Source organism: Phlebotomus papatasi, chromosome 1 (genome assembly GCF_024763615.1).
Source record: "Phlebotomus papatasi isolate M1 chromosome 1, Ppap_2.1, whole genome shotgun sequence".
Lineage (NCBI taxonomy): Eukaryota > Metazoa > Arthropoda > Insecta > Diptera > Psychodidae > Phlebotomus > Phlebotomus papatasi.
Genome location: NC_077222.1, coordinates 55,355,947 through 55,380,139, shown reverse-complemented (window position 1 = coordinate 55,380,139; position 24,193 = coordinate 55,355,947). Strand labels below are relative to the sequence as shown.

Sequence of the window (24,193 nt, the reverse complement as noted above, 5' to 3'; positions counted from 1 at the left end):
TGATGAAATAAAATTCCAAGAAGTATAAGCACTTTTTTTCCAGTATTTATTATGTTTCCTTACAAATTATATTGAAACTTCAACAAAGATTTATTCTTCATGACATGAACAAAATCTTATTAACATTATCAAATATGGAATTCCATTATGTATGTACGTATGTATCTATTTTTTTAATTTTATGACTTTTCTTTCTCAAATTAGTGGAATTCGCGTTTTAAAAACACGATTACGCAATCATATCGTATAAACATTATAATCACAGCTAATTTATGTCTATATCAAATTCATGAAAGATAAAGAATTGATAAAATGCGCACCTAAAAAATTTATATAATAATTTTATAAATTGCTTTACAGATTTTCTCAGTTGTAATATATCTATTTAACCTTAACAAATTGTGTGAGAAGTTGGAGAAAATTAAATTGTCCAATATTGATACAAAACTCTTTCATCAAACATTGACGTTTTTTTTTTCTTATTTGCTTATCAGAATCACTTTTACGACGTTACTCTTACAACAATCGCCACGCCACTCTATTTATCCAATAATGTTCACAAATTTATTTTTGTTTATTTCGCAATTCGATTTCTTCTTTTATCCTTTTTATTTTTAGATATATTTATTCTCGTATAAGTTATTTTATATGTGTATATGACCGTAATTATTACACATTGTCTATTATATACATCTAATATACGTTACGTTTATTTTGACCTGATGGACAATTGTTCAAAATTTATTACATTATTATTGCCATTTAACAGTGGTGTCTTACGGTATATCAACTACGTATCATACATACAACTAGTACATTATATATAAATCAATTTCGACGTTATGTATATTCACAAGAATTACAAATAATTCTTATTAATTTATTGCGTGTATTGCGTCCTCAATTATCCATAATTTACCACAGGAAACTTTTTATGAGAGTACATATTGGTGTGATTTTTGGGGTTGGAGGATGGTGTAACGTCTAATGTCATTTTGTTTGATTCCTCACTTCTTGGACACCGCAAGGGGAGGGTAGGTGTCAAGGGGAGGATCCGTAAATGCTTAAACATAGTACGCACTATAGGGGCTCTTCTTCATACAGCACGGAAATACACATTGGAGAGTGTTCTTGAAGGCTTCCCTGAAGTCACGATTGAAGTATGCATAAATTAGTGGATTGAGGGTGGAGTTGAAATAGCCAATCCAAAATAGAACTGCCACAACAATATCTGGACATGGGCAAGCCTCCCGACATAGTGATGTGATAACGTACCTGCGGCAAAAATAGACAAAATTAGTTTTATTTTTTTTTACTATGGTCAAGAAGTTACATAAAAAAGCTCCCACGAAGGTGTCATTTAACTTTTGATGACTTTTATTCATGCAAGAACCCCAATTTAATTTTATTTCTTATCTAGCAAGATAGCACCATAGAAGAACTGATATTTCTGATGGATTTTTGAAAGGTTATAAAATATTCAACATTTCCAAGCCAATTTTTCGGAATAATTTATGAGTTTACGAACCAAGCAAGGGTTTGACTAAATGCTTTTATTGCTCTAATGCTAAACACATAGCAATATTCCATAGACATTGAGTTATAAATCGTTTTGATTTTTATCTCATGTAGGAAATTGATGTATGTTTATCATACTAGTATTATATAAACGGATTATTGCTTCTAGTGTCTAACAATTGACATAAATAGAATAGAAATATTAAGAATTATTTTAATTTATTTATTTTAGCAATGATACTTTTGATGTTTAAAAAAAATATATTTGAAGAAAAAGATATGTACGTACTAAGCGTAAAGATTGAGCATCCATTGCTGTCTTAGCAATGGTACTATAAATAAAAAGCATTATATAAAGGAGCAGGAAAAAGTCAAAATTGAGCAGTAATAAAAAAAATTAAAACAGTGATATTATCGTTCAAATTTTAGAAATGCATGGGAAAATAAAGGGCTTTTCATTCTACCTGCAACAATTTTATATGTTAATTACATATATAATTTAGGCCCATTTTTATAAAGATTTAGGTTTTTATTTACTGACTACTGATCAAAATTAGTTATTTTACTACTCATTTTTATTTTATTACCTATTTTGTTTTCTTACTTCTCATTGGATTTTTGCCTAAACAAAATAGTAATAATAATGCAGGCACAATATTCTATAGACAAATTAGGCCTCCCTCGAAATGACTTTTTTTACAAAAAAGAAATATTTCGCGATAGTAATGGCATTGATTTCCATTTTCATATTCCTCAATAAAATTTATATTAAATTCCAAATATTTTACCGGAAGGTGAAAACTAATTAATTTTTTATTTGCAGAAAAATAATCAGCAGAAATTTTCCTTAAAATTGCTTTTTTTTTAATTATGTAGAAAAATATTAAAATATTGAATTTAAAAAAATCATAAAGCATAAAAATTTTAGCAATTAATTTAACTTCAGTGAAGTGAATTAAAACATTAAAGTTTTGGCTCGTCGAAACAGATTAAAAAAGAGATATTTAAGGTTTTCGTGATAGGTATATGGCAAATTTTTAACAAAAAAATATTTCGATCATTTTTCACGTTTTGCAGCTATGGTAACTTTCAAAATTAGGCCAGAATATAAGAGATACTCAATTAAAATAACAGACAAGTGATTTAAAACTTGATTTAAACAAAAAAAAACATTTTATTTTTTATTCTTAATGTTGTCATTGAAGTGTTTGTATATTTATGAGTAATGCTTCTTATCTTTCTTATTCTTTTTTTTTTGAGTAAAGTGTAAACTTTTTCTGAACACTTGTTTCATTGTTGATTTTATACTAATTAAATATCAGTAGGGGAAAGTGCTCTCCTTTCGAACGCTCATGCCTTCGAATAATGTGAATTTCTTTTGTTTTTCGTAAGAGATTTACACTAAATTATCACGGAATTATCAACAATTGATGATAACGCAACTAATATTTAATAGAAATGTGTAAGTCTCTTAGGAAAACTAAAAGAAAATTCACATTATTCGAAGGTATGAACGTTCGAAGGGAAAGTACTTTCCCCTATGTGTAATCCGACTAAACAGAATAAAATTGATGAGCCGGTATACAAGAAATTTTCCTAAAAATAAGAAGAATTGGAGAATTCGGTCATTCTGCCAAATCTCTTAGATTTCTTGGTATATATAATATTCAAGACATCTCGCTCTAAAAGAGAAAGGAACTAAGGCCTTTTGAAATATGACATGTTGGACCTTTTGGTTTTGTGTTAAGAATTCCGGCCTAAAAAAGAAAGTTCGTGTGAAAAATAAAGAAAAGCAATTACCAGAGGAAGAATGGTAGCCAGCAGAGCAAAAACACACCCATTATGATGCCTAGAGTTCTTGCAGCCTTGTGCTCAGCACGCCAACCCTTTGTTTGCCGAACGGATCCACCTGGAGGGGATTTATTATATAAAAATTTTCGTTAATTTTTCCATCCAACCAATCAAAACACAATATTTTCTCTAGAATTGCTGGTAGCAAGAAAACTTGTATATATACAAAAAGGATAAGAATTCTAAATTCTTCAAGCCATGCAATCAAATAACCCTTTCAAACATCATTAATTATAGATTCAGTTTCAATATTGAATCTAGGCTTTCCAAGCATCCTTTACGGTAAACCTTCTTCCCTCCATGAACATTGGCTTAGCTGGGAATATGCTTTTGGAAAATATTGTATTATAGATCTATTAAATTGGTATGTATGTGATTAATAAATTCATTTTATGATGATGTTTTGTTGTCTGCGTCCATAATAATGTTAATGTTTCTACTAAATGTGGTACTACTGGTAATGTAATTTTGGATCTGATCCGAAATTAACAATTATTGGCTATGTCGTCTCAATTTATTTGACAAAGTCATGGTTAGGATGGAAAAAATGACGATGATGTGTAATCCAATAGGAGCAATATAAATTTATATTATTTGATGCATTTATACTTATCATATAATGGTTATATTGCTTACAAGCGGCAAGCTCGAAACTGAAGTATGTATTTATCTGGTTATGGTTCAATAGCAGAAACGTTTCAAGCATTAGCTAACATTTTATTTTAGAGTTCTCTATAAAATTTCCAATTGCGTTGCAATAAGAGAAGTCTCTCTTTTAATAAAAGATTATTTAAGAAAGATGAAGTCACTATAGAGGGAGCAGAAGAAATAGAAAGGCAAAAAATAGTAAATTGCTATCTAAAGTAAAAATAAACATATATAGCAATATGCCATGTTAATTAATTACTGATTAATGATAATGAACTTAAATGAAAGCAATTGAACTAACCTTTAGGTGTCGTTTGAAAACTATCACCCTGACTTGATAAGTTATCGCGTCCGGAAAAAAACCATAATTTTCTTTTACGCTTTATGGCCGAAGAATCCTGTTCTTCCCAACAACCGGATTCATCATCGATTACGACACAAATTCCGCCCCGTCTAATCTGGCTAGTTGTGGCAGAAGGAGTGGAATAAGTATTGTGCTGTGGACCTAATTTATTGCAAGATATACACATACTTTATTTTATGTACAAGCGATTCTTCTTTGAGACAAATGGTCTGGGCAATAGACATTTAGGTGAGGGACATGTATATAATGTCGTGAAAATTACTCTTCTCACCCCCTTCTCAAACGCACACACACACAAAAACACATTACACGGAAGCATAATCCCATAATTGAATGTAGAAAGCAACTACCGCCTCCCCTACAAATAGCTTTTGAAGAGTTATAAATGGGCTCCATGTATTTCTACGTCAACTTTGAAGCTCTGTCTTCCTTACCCCCAAAAACGGCTCAACTCATGGGCCCAACATCGACGAGGAAATATCTCTTGCGTCCGGAAAGGGATTTTTCAACATACCCAGGCAGCTACTCACAATCATCTGGGTAATCTATTAGTGAAACCTGAGACTCACAGTGAAAATGGATTTGAATTCCAATTGGATTATCTCTGGAAATTGCGAAATTGCACTGCTTCTTACAACTAGTGGGATAAATTTCTTGAAATTCAATACATGGTATTGTTTTACTCATTCATTATGATCACGTTGGTTGAGGAAGAGAGATGCTTGTGTGAGTTAACTAAACTTTATAAGGAAAATTTTCTTCTTAATTACTATTATTTTGAAGTGCAATAAATTCTTAGGAGCTCCAACAGCAATTTTGGTAAAATATGTTATGTGTACTGCGCAAGAAAATTAACGAAGTTTAATGAAACGTTGTAAAATTATTTACTTAATTTTCATGAGATTATGGCTATTCTTTTAAAACATCCTAAATGTAAAGATTTCGTTTTCGTTTGAGCTGAATTGACTTTAACTTGATGGAAAAATAAAAATGGTATCTAAAGAAAAAACTAATATGAAGCAAAAGAAGTATAGAAGAAGTACTGGATTAAAATCCCAGTTGTTTCAGACCTCAGGCTTCAGACCTACGGCTTATACGGGCTTCAGACCTAATGCTTAGCCATGTGGCTTATCTTCTCTAATATCTTATCAGTCAAGATTTTTTGGAAAATTTTGACTTAGAATTGGATTACGAAGGCCAAATTACCTATTGGATTTTGAAAAATCAATAAAATCGGTTGCTATTTAAGGTTTTGAGATCCTCGGGAACTGGGCTAAACCTCTAGTCTGAAGACGGTCTTAGCCATATCACTTAGCTGCTCTATTTTCTTAACAATCACCATTTTTTGGAAAAATTTAGCTTAGGATTGAATTATTAAAGATAAATGACCTATTAGGCTCTCAGAAAGCAATATAATTGGTCGCTCTTTAGGATTTTGAGACCTTTGGGAACTGGGCTAAATATTTCTGAATTTTAAAATACCGTAGATGTAAGTGACCTCCGGCAGTGACATTGCCTCTCTGCTGTTCGTAAACTTTTCTTTGAGTCTAAGATTTAACGCTAGTCTTCACTACCATTATATTCGATTCTTCATACGATACCATCATACGATCTACTATATATTCGATAAATTTTATACGTTTTTTTTATTTATTTCAAAAACTCTTTACAATAATTAAAATAATATATTTAGATGATAAAAATAAATACGATTTTATTGACTCTTTGCAAGTTTTTAATTCTTAAAATTCTTTAACTTTTCTACATATCAGTATAAGGAGAGAGTTGTCATTGGAATTAAAAAGTTATTGGTGGTCACAATTTGTTAACCCTTTAACGACGAGACAGTTTTTGCTGACCGAAAATCAGCAATAAAAATGAAACCGATAAACAAAATCAGTAATAGGTCTTACATCTAACCTTTGAAAATCCAACCAATTCTGATTTGTTGTATTTTTTGTGTCTATGAACGATAGGGACAAAAATAGCCCAAAAATTTTAAATAATTTTTCTTACAATGCCAATGAATGATAAATTTCGCTCTAATGAAAAATATTATGTTTGAGTATTGTAGTTTGTTGTTCTAAAACGGTTTTGCTTAAAAAAATTGGAAATATAAAAAATAATTAAAATCAATTTTCATTATGAGAATTTAAAAATTCGCCATTTTTGAGCTTAAAAATTTAATATATAACAAATAGCTGTAGACTTGCAAAAAATATCCTAGATTCCTTCAACCATCTACTTTGTAATTACGAACAAACTAAAGAAAAGAATAACATTAGGTAGTCAGGAAAAATTATTTTCTTTATGGGAGACCGGTGTTCCAATCGTCCTTAAAGGGTTAAGGGGCTAAGTGGGTCTTGCAAATAAATGGATTGTCTAGATTTTTCCATGAAATTTTACATGATTGTTCAAGATAGGATGATTTTGAACTTGAACAGAGGACTTTAATTTCCTTTAGCCACAACTTGTTAGTATACGAAACGTATTGAAACCAAAATTATACTTTTTGCTATAAAATTTTACCAGAATTAAATTTATTAATTTTTTGAAAAATCCTTAATACAGGAACGCGCTAAAAATAGGTCTTGAGAGTTGAATTTTTAAAGTTTTTAAAAATTTGAATTAATGATTTTTTTTGTAATGTTGAAAAAAAGTTTTTTAAATCTTCGAGAACCATGTAACCCCTAGTTATTAGGTGAGATTCTTAACAATCTCACCTACTATAATCCTAACAAAATTTCATGTCCTCCGATCGACCTCAAACTTGGCCAAAATGTGTTTCGCCACTTCCTGATCACGAATATATGGGGGGCTAAGTTAAGTTCCCGGCCGGCCGGCCGGCCGCTCTTTGGAGCTTAATAGCTCCTAAACTAAAAAAGATATCGACTTGCGGTTTTCGGCAAAGGTTATATATCGGGTGAAAATTGCAACTTGGTGCATAGACCCCCCACCCCCCACCCCTCCTTCCGCCATTTTGAAGACCCCCTTTTTTTTGTTTTCTCAATAGCTCCGCCCCTATGGCATTCAACGGACTCAAATTTTAGTATGTTATAGCTGGGCCTTAGAGCTTTCCATCAATACCAAACTTAAGGTCCCCCGACCCCCCTGACCCGAGCTATAAGGGTCCAAAAAAATTTCTTAAAATGGCCATAACTCCTGTTCTAATTGTCAGAATTTAAAAAATGGGGGCTTTTTGGAAAGCTCTCATGAAATTCCACCTCCCCTTCTAACATCGCAAGTTCATAAAACCACCGCTAGGGGCGCTATTATTAAAAAGAAAATTTTTAAATCTTAAAAGTTAAATAACTCAAAAATTCCTTATGCAATCGAGCTGAAATTTTAGTATGTTGTAGCCGTTGATTATACCTATCAAACAAAAAAAAAACCTTAAGTCGATCCATAACCCCTGACCCGAGCTATAAGGGGTCAAAGTTCGAACATTGACCGGCCTCTATCTCCGGTTCTAATTAACATAGCGACCTAAATTTTACCTTTTTGGTTTCGTCTCGATGAGCACTTTCAGATGGAAGTTCAAAAAGTCACCACAGGTGGCGCTGTGATAGCGTCAAAATTCATCGAAATTCAAAGTAATTTTTCTCAAAAATTCCTTTGTGCAAGTTAATGAAATTTTAGTATGTTGTAGTCCAGTGTAGGACGTTTCCAAAATGGTGCAAATGTGCGCTGTGGTTAAAACAGAACCGGAGATATGAGGGGTCAAAGTTCACAAAATTCAAAAAATCATATCTCCGGTTCTATGTGACCGATTTTGATTAATGAGGGCTTAAACGAAAGATCTCTCCAAATGCTACAACTTTCTAGAATATTTGAACTTCGTGGGACCAACACCAGGGGCGCCACAGTCGAAAAACCAATTTCAATATCACATAACCTCAATTATCTCGACTGTCGCTGAACCGATTTTGATGATTACTTCAACATAATTGTAGAGCACATTTGTCTCTACATTTCGTCCATACATCATTTTCCACTCAGACTACACTATCACTCCGATTTTGCCGTTTAAGTGTGAAAAAATTGATTTTTCCCATAATAACGCTTTGAAATCACTCAGATGCCAATTTGACTGCCTCTACTCCACCAAGCACTTAAAATAGGGTTTTAAATGGAAAGTCCCACAAAAGACAACAATTCTTTGATATAGTTGAAGTTCAACAAATGACTACTTGGGGAACTCTGGATGAAAAAACGAGTTAAGAAACAAAAAACCTCGCTTATCTTGGCTTCTGAGTAATCGATGAGATCATGTTCTATGGGAAAATTATAGAGTACATTCTGGTCTACATTTCACCCATATATTACTTTTGTGCCAGTTCATCCAAATCCTTGATATTTTGGTTTAAATACAAAATTTGTATAATTTCACGAATTTGATTCAAGATAACTGAATAGCGTCTCCCAACTTCAGCTCTAAATCGAATTTGCATGCACTTCGAGTTAGCTCACGTTAAGAATCTCACCTACATAAGCCGGTTAGGATTATCTGTCCCTTTCGCTTTTTTTACTAACAGGTTAGGTAAATATCACTCTGGATTTTAGCTCGATAAAACAACACAAACATTTAGAAGGATTAAGTTTAATCTAAATAATTAGCACATATGGTGAATGTGTCGAAAAATTCTATTTCTCTAACTGAAACTGTTATTTGGTATTTAAGTCTGCCGATATATAAACAGGTAAAATCCGCGACTTCGTTTTGCGCAATGTGGATCCCTTTGGTTATTGGGAAAAATAAAACGTATCACAAACTACTAAATTTTTATAATAAAAAGTATTGAATATGTTACGATGTGCATTACATATGTACATTTCGTAGCATTTAAAAATTCACCTTATGGAATATTCTCATAAGATTACATTCTTTAAAATCAGCAGAAACTAATCATAATTTTTTTTTAATCTTATTCAGTAATGCTTTTTATTAATTTATAAGATAAAACTTCGATAAAATATCACGTGATTTAGTTACAGTGTACTATTATTTAAACGATTTAAACAGGATTTTAATGATTATAATCATTATAACATATAATAAAATTATGTAGAAAATTAACATTATACGCCAAAAGGAAGAGTGCTTCACATGTATATAAGATAAATTAAATGTTTATTTATACCTACGTTCTAATCAATAATGATGATTTGTTTGTGTATATAATTATATGGTCAGTTAGTTATACTATACTCAAACAAAATTTAATCAAATTTAATTAATGTGTCAATTTTGACCGCATGCAAAAATTACTACAGATTCAATCAGTTTTACCTGAAATAGCCTCAATCAAGGGAAAACATGTGGAGAGTTGTTAATTAATTTTCTACACTTAAGTTTGTTAGAGTTTTTCCGTATAGTTTTTTCATCGAAAACTATTTAAAATAGTTTTTTTTTTTAAATTCAAAATAGAAAAAAAAGTCTAGACAGATAGAAAGAACCTGGCGCCTCCATTTAATTTACAAGACATTCTTCTGAATTGAGTCCCCTTTGACTCAAATGATATAGAACATCCTGACTTTCTAGGATCTATGAATATTCAGTGACAGTCTCAGTGAAAGTGGGAGAGAAGGAAGAAGCTCTTGAGATATTTCCCCGTGCATTTGAAAATTCTCGGAAAATTGCCATCAGTATTCTTCACGTCCATTCTGCGTGGAAAATAATCACTCATTTTCCCCAGACATACAATACATTTCTCAGAGTCTTTCAAGTCAATTTGGAGCCTACACTATTAGATGAAAAGTCTTGGAATACAACCAATAATGCTGGGAAAATGTTCTCACAGTTGGGGGGCGGAGGCCAGTTAAAATAAATAACATCAAAACAATATGGGGAAGAAATACAAAGAATAAATAAATATTAAAAGCTTAAAGCTAAACAATCGTTCTTTCACGCAATTTTTCCTAATGCTTGATCAAATTTACAATTCTCCCGTGTTTTCTTTTTTTTTTTGCCCCAAACCTTCCCCCTCTCGTACCACCCTTCCAAGAAGAATTTACCTCTAAATGCTATCTTGTCTGTTGGTATGTGTATTTGTGGGTTTCCACTGAATTTCCATGCTTTTTCCTTCTTTTATTCTCACCAAGAAGTGTTTGGTGAATTACATTACATTATACGTTGATTTGGACTTGAATTCCCAGCATTTTCTCGTGGAAAACGTGAATTTGGAAGGTTTACAAGTTTTGTTATGCCAATATGACAAACTTTAAAAATGTCACTGTCAGCTTTGAATTCAAATTCCGGTGGTTCATAAAGTTTAATGCAATCTACCAACACTGATTTTGGACAAATACAGTAGCCGTTAAATTAATAGAGTTAGTAATAAAAAGTAATAGTATTATATATCTCATCGAAATTATGTTTCAATATTTTGATTTGTGTTTTAACTCTAAATTAATTTTATATTCAATGTGAAATGTGCTAAAAAACTCAGCAAAAATTTAGCCTTATCTATGCTTATAAAGATATATAAAATAAAATTTAGTAAATGCTGTACAAAATTGTTTACTAAAAATTTTAATATTTTTTTTCTTAATAGATATTCTGAATATCCATAATAATATAAAAGCAGTAAAAATTTATATGCAATTTTTCCCAAAGGAAAAAAATATGGAATGTTCACTTTATATACAAAAAATAAATTTTTTTTATAAAAATTTAACCAATTCTTGTAAAAAAAAATACATTTTTACAGGACAAATTTATATTTTTTATTCTCATTAGCTTTTGCCATTTATTTCAGCAGAAATAGATTAATTATAGTCAATTTCCAATCAAGTTTCAATGGAATATTTGGGCGGTATAAATGAAATTTTCACTCTTCAAATGTAAATAATATTTGCAACAACGTAACGGAATTCACGTGAAAATGCGCTTTTTTTTCAAAATTAAAAAATAGAAAATTCTCTCATTATAATTTATTGTTAAATAAATAAAATTTGCTGAGGAAGTTCATGTAGTACGATAATATTGAGGAAACATCAAAGAAAAGGGTTATAATTCGTACTCCATATAAGAACACCTCAAATTTTACCTTTTGAATTCAACCGTCGTCGTTCAGTTTTGAAGAACTTGGTTGTATTATGTAATGGAAATTTTCGATGTGAAATTAACTTTCTTTATCGATTTTCAAAATTAAAAGAAGACATCAACTATTCGCTTTTGACAAGGTTGCACAGTATTTCAAATTTAAAAAAAGCTTTCTTGACAAAAGCCAGAAAAACTGTAAATTGAATCTGATCAAACTATCCAACGACTCGTTATGATAAATATAATTAATTTATTGAACCGTTTCTCGGCAATTTTTTTTATTTGCAACACAGTTTTCACATTGGTAGTTTAACCCTTTTCTCGAAGATCCTTAAATTCAAAACAGAAAGCATTATTTTTTTAATTGAGAAAGTATTATGCTTTAGACACACGTACGACTTAAGCTGAAAGATATCTTCACATAATTATAATCAAAATAATGATAAAATTATATTTCCATCAGTTTCTGACTAATCCATCTCTCGGCTTAAGCATAGAAACGCCTTAGTTAGTGGGAAACCGATGGGAATTTAGTCAAATCAATATTTTGATTATAATTACGGTAAGCCGTCTCTCGGCTTAAGTCACAAATGTGTTTAAGGCATTAGGAAGTAATGGTGCTATTCCAATGACAAATGAACTTGTTTATTTTAGCATATGACTGTTCTCAAGTGCATCTAGGGGGAACTGGGGCAGTAGTAAACTGGGGTAGTTGTAAACACTGTGATTTTTTCATTAATTTTAAGACTCCAGAGGATAAAACCCATAAGCATTCATAGATACCACGGGGATGTATGTCCACAGATGAATTGGTCAATAAAATCCTAATACTTTAAAAATAAAAATCATTTTTCCCGAAAATGTTAATATTTAGATTATTTTGGTCATTTGGATTTCCACCTGGAAATTAAAAACTGTGTAAAATAATCGAAATGTAGCAATACCAGTTCTTTCCTACATCTTTTAGGATTATATTTATGCATTTACTAGAGAAATTGAGATTCACATTATTTCAAAAGAATTAATAATTGGTCAGAAAACAGCATTTGGGGTAGATGTAAACAGGCAATTTCAATTTCACAAAATGAGTAGGTAAAAGAGCGGGAAATTGACCTTCATGCGAAATATCTATAATTCATAGATTACGAAAAAAATTGGTGGTGCTGTGTTCAATAAAAAGTCACATGATGTCGAAATATGGGGAAACTCCATTGAAAAATGTCTTTGATATACATGCTTTTAGTTTTTTTGCTATTTTAATTATTCTATGTAAAAAGTATCGTGATTTTTTGAAAAATATGCAGTCTTTATATATCTCTTAAGTAATTAAAATAACCGAAAGTGGTGCAAAGTTAATTTCAAGGGTGGAAAAAAGGGTGTTTACATCCTCCCCAGAAAGTGTTTACTTCTACCCCAGGTATTTTGTGAAAAGAGAAAAATGCACGGAGACACAAATTTTATTTTTATGGAAAACTCAATTGTTTTCCAGCATCCGCATTACCTTCGATGTATTGCCTATACCCAAGGGTAAAACATTAGCTAAGAAAGATTTTCCAAAAAATTACGGTGTCCTTGGAAAATCACCTCAAATTCGCATCTATCGAAAATGGTTACATGTGCCCCAGTCTCCCCTATATACAGTAGAGCCTCGCTATAGTCTATATTTGGTTCCAGATTTGACACTTGGGTCGCACTATAGTCCACGTCATTTTTTAAAATGATCAACGACTTTTAGTATTGAAATTGCTCGACGGCTTCCGCTTTCTTTGCTATTGTAGTACTTGTCCAACCTCTCTTCATTATGGATCACAATTATCATAACTACTCAATAAAATTTTCCAAAAATATTAAAATAATTATGACAACATTGCATGTCGCGTATTAAAAAAAAATAACCTAACTTAAAATCAGTGTTTTGAAATCAACGGTCGATAAATTGTGGACTATAGAGAGATGGCCTATAGCGGGATTCTACTGTAATTGACTTCTCTTTGTATTGGTTCCTATCACGACTATTTGGTCAGTTGAGACAGGAACCAACACAAAGAAGAGTCGATAATTTAAGAGCACTTCAGTAAAGTGCTAAAACAATTTTAATTTTTCGTTTGAATAGCTTCATAATGGTTCCAATTTTATAAATTTGAAGTCAAATTTTTTCCAATACTCTCTTGTTTTTAAATGATAAAAATTAAATCATGTGTGTAGTGTGTAAAATCCGGATCTGAAGGGGTTTCAAAATGTATTGCATTAATTGATATGGTATTGAATAAGGAGATTTTTAAGACATTCAGGATGACTCTATTATTTTAGCGGTCACTGTAACTCTATTTTCTCCCAGCAAATCATCTAACATTGAATTGTGTGTGTGTGAAGTTAGTGAAATTGATAGAATTAATTTATCTGTGAGGATGAAATTATGTTTCAGGATAATGGGAGATAGTCAACATACTTGCGGAACTGGTTGATCGACGTGCCACTGTGCCATCGTTTCCCTCGTTATTTTCCTGACAGAAATTTATTACATTCACGTCATATGTAACAGCTGATGGTCGTCTGAGTCGTGCTCCTGTTTCATCCCGTCTCAATAAAGCACTTGGTGATTTTAATTTCATACCACTCGACTCATCTATGGACTCTCTCCGAAACTGACCATCTTCATCGTCCCCAGGGGCCATGGTGGGACTTGTGGTGGTCAATGTAGAATCCATTATGATCTCTGGCTTGGCACTGAGTATTGCCGGATGTGCTGAGTTTCCCGTGACAATATCCAGGGATAGGGTGGACGCATTGCTCATGTGCGGAGCATCGAAGGTGAATGCGGCTGTATCGGGAATGTCATCCGGGTGGAGGGATTGTCTAATTGGCTCGAGGATACCGCTGTTTGAGATCTTATGCTCCTCCTCATTGAGGTCCATCAGCAAAAACTTATTTGGTGACACAATGTCACTAATTAAAACAACATCTGTGCTCCTGGTGTGACCCTCTTCACGCTTTTGTGTGGCATTTGTGGAAGAATTCATAAAATCAATCATACTGATATTTACACTGTTGGGAGCAACTTTAGGCGCCTCTGCTGTGAGACTTTCGGCGAATTGTCCTTCACCCTCTCCACAGGCATCAATGCTGAATTGTCGCTCTTCATTGTCGCCAAAATTGAGGAGTCCTTGCGTGAAAGAAGAAAGGAAAATTCATTAAAATTTTCATAAAGAGAATTTTTAATAAGCGTGGCAAGAGTATTGAAAGCATGTTCCTTTGACTTGTGGTTAACCTTCCCACCGCACAAATTTACATCACCAATAGCGCTACAAATTTATTTTCTCATTTTTAATATTCCACCAAGGCACTATATTAATTCAATACTCATATCCCTTTTGAGATTACTTAAATGCATTGCGATAATAATATTCTCCATCTTCGTATAAAATAGATGTAATAAAGTTTCACAACTCTAATTGATGTAGCATCTCAAACATTTTCATATATTGGCTTAAAGTCATAGGAAAGTATAAGCTCTTCTGCGATTTTTGATTTATCGTTTGAGAATCAAATAACTAACATTGAGATTTATTCTTAAAGATTAATTCCATGAAATGTTAGTTTAAAGGTAATTGAAGCTTATGCTTCCAGCAACAGGAAAGATACCAGTTGCAATTACCATCAATTTTGTTATAAATTTAATAAAAGTCACTTCACAAATTACATAAAAAAATTACATTTAACTATAAGGAATAGATAGAATAGATAACTTTTTAAAAGTTTTAAATGAATTCATTATTTTTAGATGTGACTTTCGTATTTTCAGGTTTTGATATTTTTTATCCATATCGTTTTGTTCGACGTTACTCTCATACTATGCGTCTGCTGGTGCTATACTGACTACTGTCTATTCAATTCGACGATTGCCTATACCCAGAAAAAAATATTTTGTAAAATTGTTCGTAAATGTTTGTGAAATCCTATGGCAGACTTACGAAATGCTCGTGAATCGTATAACCCACAAACAAGTTCGTAAAATTTTGTACTTTTTTCACAAACATTGTTCGTAAAATGATCATTTGACGAACATTTTTTGTACTTTTACGAACATTTGTTCGTAAATGTTCGTAAACACACAAAAAAAATGTTCGTAAAATTTTGTCATTTGTTCATATTTGTTCGTGACTTTTTGCCAGACAAACAAAAATTTACGAACATTTACGAACAAATGACAAAATTTTACGAACATTTTTTTTGTGTGTTTAAGAACATTTACGAACAAATGTTCGTAAAAGTACAAAAAATAAAATGTTCGTCAAATGATTATTTTACGAACAATGTTTGTGAAAAAAGTACAAAATTTTACGAACTTGTTTGTGGATTATACGATTCATGAGCATTTTGTAACTCCCCCTTAGGAATTCACAAACATTTACGAACATTTTTACAAAATATTTTTTTCTGTGTATATAGTTTTATATTAGTTGGAACATAAAATTAATCTAATACGGGATTCAGTCCTAGGTTTTACCCATATGGTCTAATTTCTCTAATTTTTCAGGAGACAAGAATTTTAGAAAATTTCGACTTAACATTTGACAAGTGCCAATAGTTCATTAGATTTAGAAAACCACTATAATTTCCTGTTGTATCAAGTTTCAGACATTACCGTACTGGAATAAACCTTCAGTCTGAAACCTATATCAGAAGTCAAATTCTTGAAATTGACCAGTCACAAGTATGGTTACTGCTTAATATCTATTTCGTTCGTCGAATGCCTAGTTAATTGGAAATTTAACTATGGCCAAAACTAATTATCTCGTATTATCTATATTAGTCCGAAACACTCTCCCTTCGTTTAAACAAACAGACAATATTATTTTTATAAACTGTATTAACCAGTAAGCAGTCAAAAACTTATCTAGTTACGCTAGTGAATTACCTCTCAAATTTAATAAACCAGTATAATACTGAAAAAGTATAACATTAGGGCTTACCTATAAGAATATCAGGAGTGTCCGATTGTCTCTCAGTGGCAAATGCAGCATCATTTCGAGCTTCGTTGCCTTCACTGAGAACCCTGGGTCGAGATTGTTTGGTATTGTTCCTCTTTTGTGTTGAGGCATCTTCGAAGTTTCCATCACTGAAAACCCTGGATCTCTGTTGATGGGACAAACTAGACCTCTTACCACGTCCAATTAAATTCTTAATCACGTCCGTCTTTATAGTTATAGCCATTTCACTCTTGACACTAGTCTTCTTGACTTTATTCCCACCATTTGGACTACAAGAGATGAGAAATTCAGAATCCGAGAGAGTTGAACTGACATTGGTGTCGGGTTTGTGCTTCAATGCCAGGAAATCGGAATCACTGAGAGCCCCAAATGGCACTTTGGTATATTTGAAGTCATCCTTGGAGTCTTTGAAGGACACATCATCAATATTGTCGAAGGAGGCCTTCGATGCATCGTCCGTCACTGATGGTGTATTCTTACGACTCTTGCCATTGAGGCTCGAATGAAGGTACTCGAAAGGCTGACGTATCAGGTTGGTCTTGGAGAAGAAGGGTTGGAGGAAGTTGTTGAGCTTCTGGTGCTGTTGCTGTTGTGACTTTATCCTCAATGGTTCACTGTCTGAACTCTTAAGGTATTTGTCAATGCCAACGATCGATGGAGCTGAATCTGTATGGGACATTTTTTCGTGCTGCAGCTCCAAGTCACGCAAGTCAATACTGCTGCGGCTTAGGCGACGAGGTGGAATTGGCGATGGAACTCTTAACTCATCATCCTTCTCCGTTGACGGAAACACTTGTATCTGCCAGGATGTTAAAAAAAAATAGAAGAAAACTGCAGTTGAAGTGGGATAATTGGGGTCTATTGAAAAATTCTACAATACCTCGATATTGCTGACGGAACTGTGACTATCACGTCGTAGCTGCTTCAGAGTCAAATTTAAATCACAGTCACTGGGATGCAGATAATTCATATGATGAGTATGATGCATGTTATGCTGAGTATGAGACATATGAACACTATTCAGCAGAATATTAGAACTCGTTCGACTTAGGGCTTTCCGCTGACGAACAGCTTCTCTGTTGATGAATAGATAGAGAATTACACAAATCTGTAAAATACTCTAGTTAAAAGGAGTAAAGCAATAAATAAATCCAAATAAAGGATCCTCATATCTGAATATTTCTTGGATTACATAAAAATGTGCACTATAAGCTCATTACAAGAAATATTAATGTTTTCATGAGAACATTCAATTACAAATTAATTAATTTGCATGTATTTGCTTATTCCTCAAATTAATTCACGAAATACGAATGTATTTACTTGATTTTCAGAGGTATTTTCTCGTTTAGTGTTTTTATTTCAAATAATCTCCCATATGGCTTTCAGGTCTTTACATTTTACAAAATTAGCAATCAAAAGTTTATATAGAGACTCTGCAATTTAGTGTCATGCAAACAACATAAGAGAGATACTCATAGTAACAAGTAGAGAAGTATAAAGAGTCATTCAGGAATAAATTTTCATACGTAAGTTTCCCATGGGAGAAATTTTCTAAAATGTTTTACACTGTATCAGTCTGAATTTCTCTTGTTCAAATTAATTTTGTCATGTTTATTGCCATCACATGATATATAATATAATAATATGTTGCTGAAAAGGGTAATATTTTAAGTAATTTAACATAATTCTTAAAATTAAAACAAATACCTGTGAAAATTTTTGCAAACAAAAAGATTGTTAATATCTATAAAAATTTTGGCATAGGGGGTAATAACGTTACTTAAAGCCTTGAAATTTTAAATAAATTATCATTTTGCTTTATTTTCCCCTATAGGGGAAAGTACTCTCCCTTCGAACGTACATGCCTTCGAATAATGTGAATTTTCTTTTATTTTTCCTAAGACACTTAGGGTAAATTGGTACAAGTTGGACAATGGCAAAAGTTGGAAAATTTCGCTGGGACAAGTTGGACAGGCAATTTTTTCTTGATAAATACAGTACTAAATTTTAATTTGTATATTTTTCTATGTTTTAGTTTAATTATTTGGTTCCTTGTGCTGCAAATAAAGTGAAAATCCATTCATATGAATAAGATTTAACGTATAAAATTCTCACCTCAATTGACAGTGTAACTTTTCACCGTCGAAAAAATACATCGATCGGCCATTTTTTCCTAATAAAAACACAAGAAGAGTGACTTTGGTTTTTCGGTTCTGTTGACATTTCTCAATATTTCTGGCAAATTTTAGTGGAATAAAGTGTTTAATCTCGATAGTTAACGGTACGTAATGGTTTTATTTGATATAATTACTAACTGTATGAAGAAAAAGTGCTTATTTGAAGCGTGAGCAAAAGTGACAAGTTGGACATCCGGAGATACGATTGTATTGCATTGCAGGGGTTTTCTTTTTATTTCAGATGGGTAAAAAGGCAAATAAATTGAAAAAGTACAAATCCTATACTCAAGACCAAGTGAACAAAGCACTGGAAGCTTTTCGTCAAGGAAAGTCACTAAGTCAGGTGTCAGTATTATTTGGGGTGCCAAGAACAACACTTTTTAATAAGCTGACCGGGAAATGTCCGGAAGAATGCTCTGGGGGAAGGCCTCCTACGCTGCCAAAAGATATAGAAGATGAGCTCGTTGAATGGATTTTAGGATGCAGTGACAAGTGGCATCCTATAACAAAAGATCAAGTCCTCAACACTGTGCAAATTATTTGTAAGAAGTTCAAGATTGTCAACGAGTTCACCGATGGAAGGCCAGGATACTCTTGGTTCAAGAGCTTTTTGAACAGATACCCAGAATTGAGACTTCGTACACCAGAAGCATACACAACCCAAAGAGCTGGTATTACCACTGAGTGGTTTGAGAAAACTCATGAATATTTAAAATCCAAAGATCTTCTGGAACTTCCTCCTGATCGCGTCTTTAATCTTGACGAAACGGGTGTAATGCTTTCGCCCAAAGGTGGACAGGTATCTATTATTATTCTATGGAGTTTTTAAATTCATGTTTGAAGTTCTTTGTGACAATTCGTATGATTAAAGAAAACTAAAAGAAGAGGCTATGCAAGAAAAAAAAAGAATTAGACTTCAGAAACAGGAAGAAAGGTTCAAAATAAAAGAAGAAAAGGAGCAAAGCAAGAAAATTAAAATATCCAAGAAAAAGATTTAATAAATAATATATATCTAAGCCTTAATGTTTTTTACTTTTTAATTATACACTTTACCCTAGTGGTACAATTGATTCAGTGTGTATGGCATTCAGTAAAAAATCTTGAAACTTGCACAACCTTCCCCTACGCATTGTCCAAATTCCCACGTCCAACTTGTCCCACCCTGTCCAAATTATATTGTTTTGCACTCACGTATTTTTCTTGTATTTAAGAACTTTTCAAACTGTTTTTCAAGAATTTCCATGAAACGGTAATATTCTAGAAGAATCAAGGAGCAAATTTATGTATGTCATCAGGGAAAAATGTATTTATAATGTCTTTAATCTTGTATCAAAGTTCGAGCCTCTGGAAATTGTTCCAATTTATGCAACTTACCCTACACATTTCTATTAACTATTAATTTTCTTGTCATCAATTATTGATAACTATGTGACAATCATGAGAAAATCTCTTAGGAAACGTAACAGAATTTCACATTATTCTAAGGCATGAACGTTTGAAGGGAGAGTACTTTCCCCTACATGTTCAATGACTATTATCATAACAGACAAAAATATGTGATTTATATACACTTTAGCACTAAACCTACCAAGACCTGGTCAAATTGACCGGTTTAAAATTAACACATATTTAAACGGTACAATGTCACTATTAATCTTTATGAATTTCTTAAAATATGAATGTATTATATTTTTCAGTGTTTAAATTTTAATTTTTTTGCTCTTTTCCAAGGCAAATTTGTTGAGTATCCTACCCTACCAAGGTTTGTCATTTGACCGAAAAACGGCCAAAAACGGTCGGTGGGTTTAGTGTTAACAAATTTTCGATTAGTTTTCTATTAAGTATTCGTGGTATTTTTTATTGAGGAGTATCACTTATTGGAAAAATATTGATACAAGCAAAAGAAATAGAATTTGATTTTTGTTTTCATTCTTTTCAATTTGTAAACAATTTATTATGTATATATAGATACACAACAACACAATGAGTTAAATATCCCAAGAGCTCGAGGCAAAAGCTGAACAAATAAAGGATTATACGTGCAAACATGATTTTACCTGTAAATTCTGCAGTACATGGTAATCATAACAACTCCTGGTATCCAGAAACTGACACTACTCGAAATTATTGCATATGTTTTGTTGACGACGAATACACATTCATCTGGTTTCGCCTCCATTTCCTTAAGTTGTGCCGCAGTAGTGTACCAACCCAAAAAGATTGGTATGAAGGAGATGAGTGCAGGCAAAAGCCATACATTAGCTAACATGAGAAAAACCGTACGATGAGTCATGTTCAGCGGATACTCAAGAGGACGAACTATTGCATAGTACCTGGTAAAAGAGGAAATACGAGGGAAATTGAATAAGAACGTGCAATTGAACCACCTTTGGAATGATATTCCAATATGGAAAAAAATCGGATCGAAAATAAATAAATTATCGTGTCGTTTGCATCACCCAATGTCGTTTACGCACTACAGAACATAGCTTCCCAGGAGGAGAGCATGTAGATTGCAAAGGAGTTTTATTTTAATTGCATGCATTATTATTTTTTCTTGTACGGGATGAGGTTGTCAGTCCCATGCCCGTGGAATCAAGTGCAGTGAAGCTCACTGGGTGCAATCCGAACGCCTTTAACGCCAGAAAAATTCCGGGTAACCTGAAGGGGATTCGAACCCGGGACACTTGCATCATGGAGCGAGTGCTCTACCACTTGATCCATTGAGTGCCCATAATAAGACATTAGGGAAATAAAAAAAAATGTTTATAAAGTAAAGTAAATATTTTGCATAATATAAGTTTGTAGCTTTAAAAATAAAATATCTTAAAATTACAGAAAAATGTTAAAAAATTGTTTTCACTTCTTTAATAAGATATAGGAATACAGTGGTGACATACAACTCCTTTTCGATAGTATCGATTTTGAAAAATTTAAACTATAGCTTCACTTTTGTAACTATAATTTTATAGTTTTTAAAGGTCACATTTTTTTAAGAGTATCACAATAAATGGCGCTACAATGCGTAAAAATTCGATAATCTAGAAAATATAGGTTTATCGATATAGTATTGAGAAGTTACCATTCACCCCAGGTTTTACTTCATATATTAGTTATTTCTTATATTGAACTCAGAATTATAACTAATTTAGAAACGAGGTGAGAGCTAAGACTCACATTTTTCCTCAAAATTCCAAATTTATCATCTAAATTTCACAGGTATGTATATCAGAGAGAAATCATTTAACTTTCTCAAAAAGCTTCATTGAAGAATAACCTAGATCACGCCCAATTCAAGAATTATATCAAACTTAATTTAATATCAAAAAATGTCTTATAATCTGTAGAGGTTTCAAACTCGAGACATTTTATGACTCTTTAACTACTTAAAGTCCACAGAGTGAGGAGTACATATATTTTTTAAAGACGTGATATTATAATTCAAAAAAATAAATAAATGCTTATACGACATTGGCTGATGACACCGACGGATTATTGACTTCAATTACCGATCAACGGAAATACAACACAGATGAAGGATACTCGCAGTGGAGAAATAAACATCTAAACTATTCCAAACGTTACACATGAAGGCACCGAAAAGCCATCGTCCGGATAATTCCACCGATGCATTGAACGTCATTGCACATAGGGCCACCAGCATATCAGCCATTGCCAGTGAGACTACAAAGTAATTTGTGATAACCCTGAAAAGGACGAGGTTATCGTTATATTGATTGAACTGACAAGCGCGTAAACAGTATAGCAAAGATCGATATAATTGGATAAATTCTTCACATAAATTCCTACTACTTCAACGTTAGGGGAGACTTTCTATATAGCCTAGACGGCAAAAGGAGAAAATCACCTCAATTTCCGGTTTCTTCGAACGGAAATTATTACGAGCGCATTGCCAAGTACAGCTCCTAGAATAATCTGAAAAGAGAAAAAAAAAGCTCATAGAAAACAGAATGTATGGGGGTAACCGTTAATAATCGCTAATTAATTATTTAAATGCTCTTTCACCGTACCAAAGGTTCTATTATTTGCAAGAAAACCACATTCGACAGACAATTCAGCCACTTTTCTTCCAAACCAATAATTCCCTATTTATTTATTTTTTCCACCCTCAACACCCACGCACCCCATAAAATAGTCTCAAGAGCATTTAGTATCAATGGTTGGGTGAAAATGAAAGAAGGTAACGGAACAAATAAAACGATTTATAACAATATGGTTATAGACTCACCGTTCCAAATATAAAACCCTTAATACAAAGAACTATTATGAATAATATGCTGTTGTCTTTATCGGCGGCGGTAATTCGCTCGATGATGGACGTTGAAGAATTAGAGCCGATAAATTGTGTATCTGACGATTGTATTGTGAAATTGTCATGCTGCTGAGGAACATCAGTAGTCACAAGCGACATCTCCTTTATCATATCTACATTTATGTCGAGTACAATGAGAAAAAGACCTTATGAATTTTTGGGCATAACAATTTTCCATTGTCCTGAAAGATGAATGGCAAAAATGATATATGACTCTCTCATTAATTATGTTCCATTTCCTCAAAACACGATTTTTACCAAATGAAATCCCTCATGTACCGGAAAACACTGTTTATACCAACATGACCGATCTCTTAAATGAAAATAAATACCTCACAACAAAAAATCATGCTTTGGGGCTGAGCTACTGTGAATGCTGTGAACATTCATTTGGATTCTTTTTGCAAAATTTTAATCCGATTTACAAAGTGAGACTGAATGATGGAAAAATTATACAATAATTTTGTTTTACTTTTGTTTTTCATTAAAAAAAGGTTTTCTTTCTGTTTAGAGAATGCTCATTTTTAGTCCTCCTTTTCTGAAGACTTTTTATTTGTTAGGTTAGACTTTGATACTTTTAAGTGAACCAAGAGACACAATTTAAAGTAAAAAGTTCACTGAGAACCCTTCTAAAAGTATTTTTGTAAAAATCTATGCTTTTCAATAAAACATTTTTAAGAAAACTATCGCTCATTAAATCATAAGGGTCTAGTCGACCCATACTTTAAAAACTTCCTGAACTAGAAAACCATTAGGAATCAACTAAATAAAATACTCTCATGAGACTGAGATCAGTGTTGCATTCCAGAATCCAGATGCTAGACATCGGAAATAAGATTTAAACTACTAGGACCCCTATTTGAGGTATAGTGTTATTAGACCATTATTTCTTAGGCTAGTATAAGCAGCAGAGTAAGCCTAAACGTCTTACATGGCTTTCCAACTGGAGGTCTAGCCAAGTTATCGAAGGTCACAAAATTGTTAATAAAAAGAAATTTTATCGACTTTTCAATATATAATCCTAATATATCTAAGTTACAATTTTCAAAACATTCTGTCATGTTAAGCCATATAGCTAAATCTTGTCTTAAAACAGTAATAATTATAATCAAAATTTAAATTTAAATTATATTTCCATGGATTTTTCACTGAGTTATTTTCTAAATTTAGCCTAATCGATTAAAAAAATGCATTGTCTTCTATAGTCCAAATCTGTTTACTAATTGGTCTTGAAAACAAACTGTAAAGAATAATTTACGGTAA

At 32.5% G+C, this 24,193-nt stretch overlaps 1 protein-coding gene across 6 annotated transcripts in view; it reads right to left on the bottom strand.

Annotated features, from left to right (window-relative positions):
• Positions 1-23: 23 nt before the first annotated feature.
• LOC129807428 (octopamine receptor beta-3R-like) overlaps positions 24-24,193 on the bottom strand; it is a 43,194-nt gene continuing 19,024 nt past the window's right edge. For 5 of the 6 annotated variants that reach the window (XM_055856702.1, XM_055856709.1, XM_055856693.1 and 2 more), the window contains 10 exons: positions 22,847-23,043; positions 22,466-22,533; positions 22,107-22,304; positions 20,655-20,930; positions 17,298-17,493; positions 16,400-17,216; positions 13,876-14,589; positions 4,319-4,522; positions 3,319-3,427; positions 24-1,275 (listed from right to left, as the gene is read on the bottom strand). In XM_055856702.1, the coding sequence (XP_055712677.1) occupies positions 1,065-1,275; positions 3,319-3,427; positions 4,319-4,522; positions 13,876-14,589; positions 16,400-17,216; positions 17,298-17,493; positions 20,655-20,930; positions 22,107-22,304; positions 22,466-22,533; positions 22,847-23,041 (2,988 nt within the window). In that variant the 5' untranslated portion in view covers positions 23,042-23,043 and the 3' untranslated portion in view covers positions 24-1,064. The remainder of the gene's footprint in view (positions 1,276-3,318; positions 3,428-4,318; positions 4,523-13,875; positions 14,590-16,399; positions 17,217-17,297; positions 17,494-20,654; positions 20,931-22,106; positions 22,305-22,465; positions 22,534-22,846; positions 23,044-24,193) is intronic. The other variant, XM_055856729.1, reaches the window with a different exon arrangement.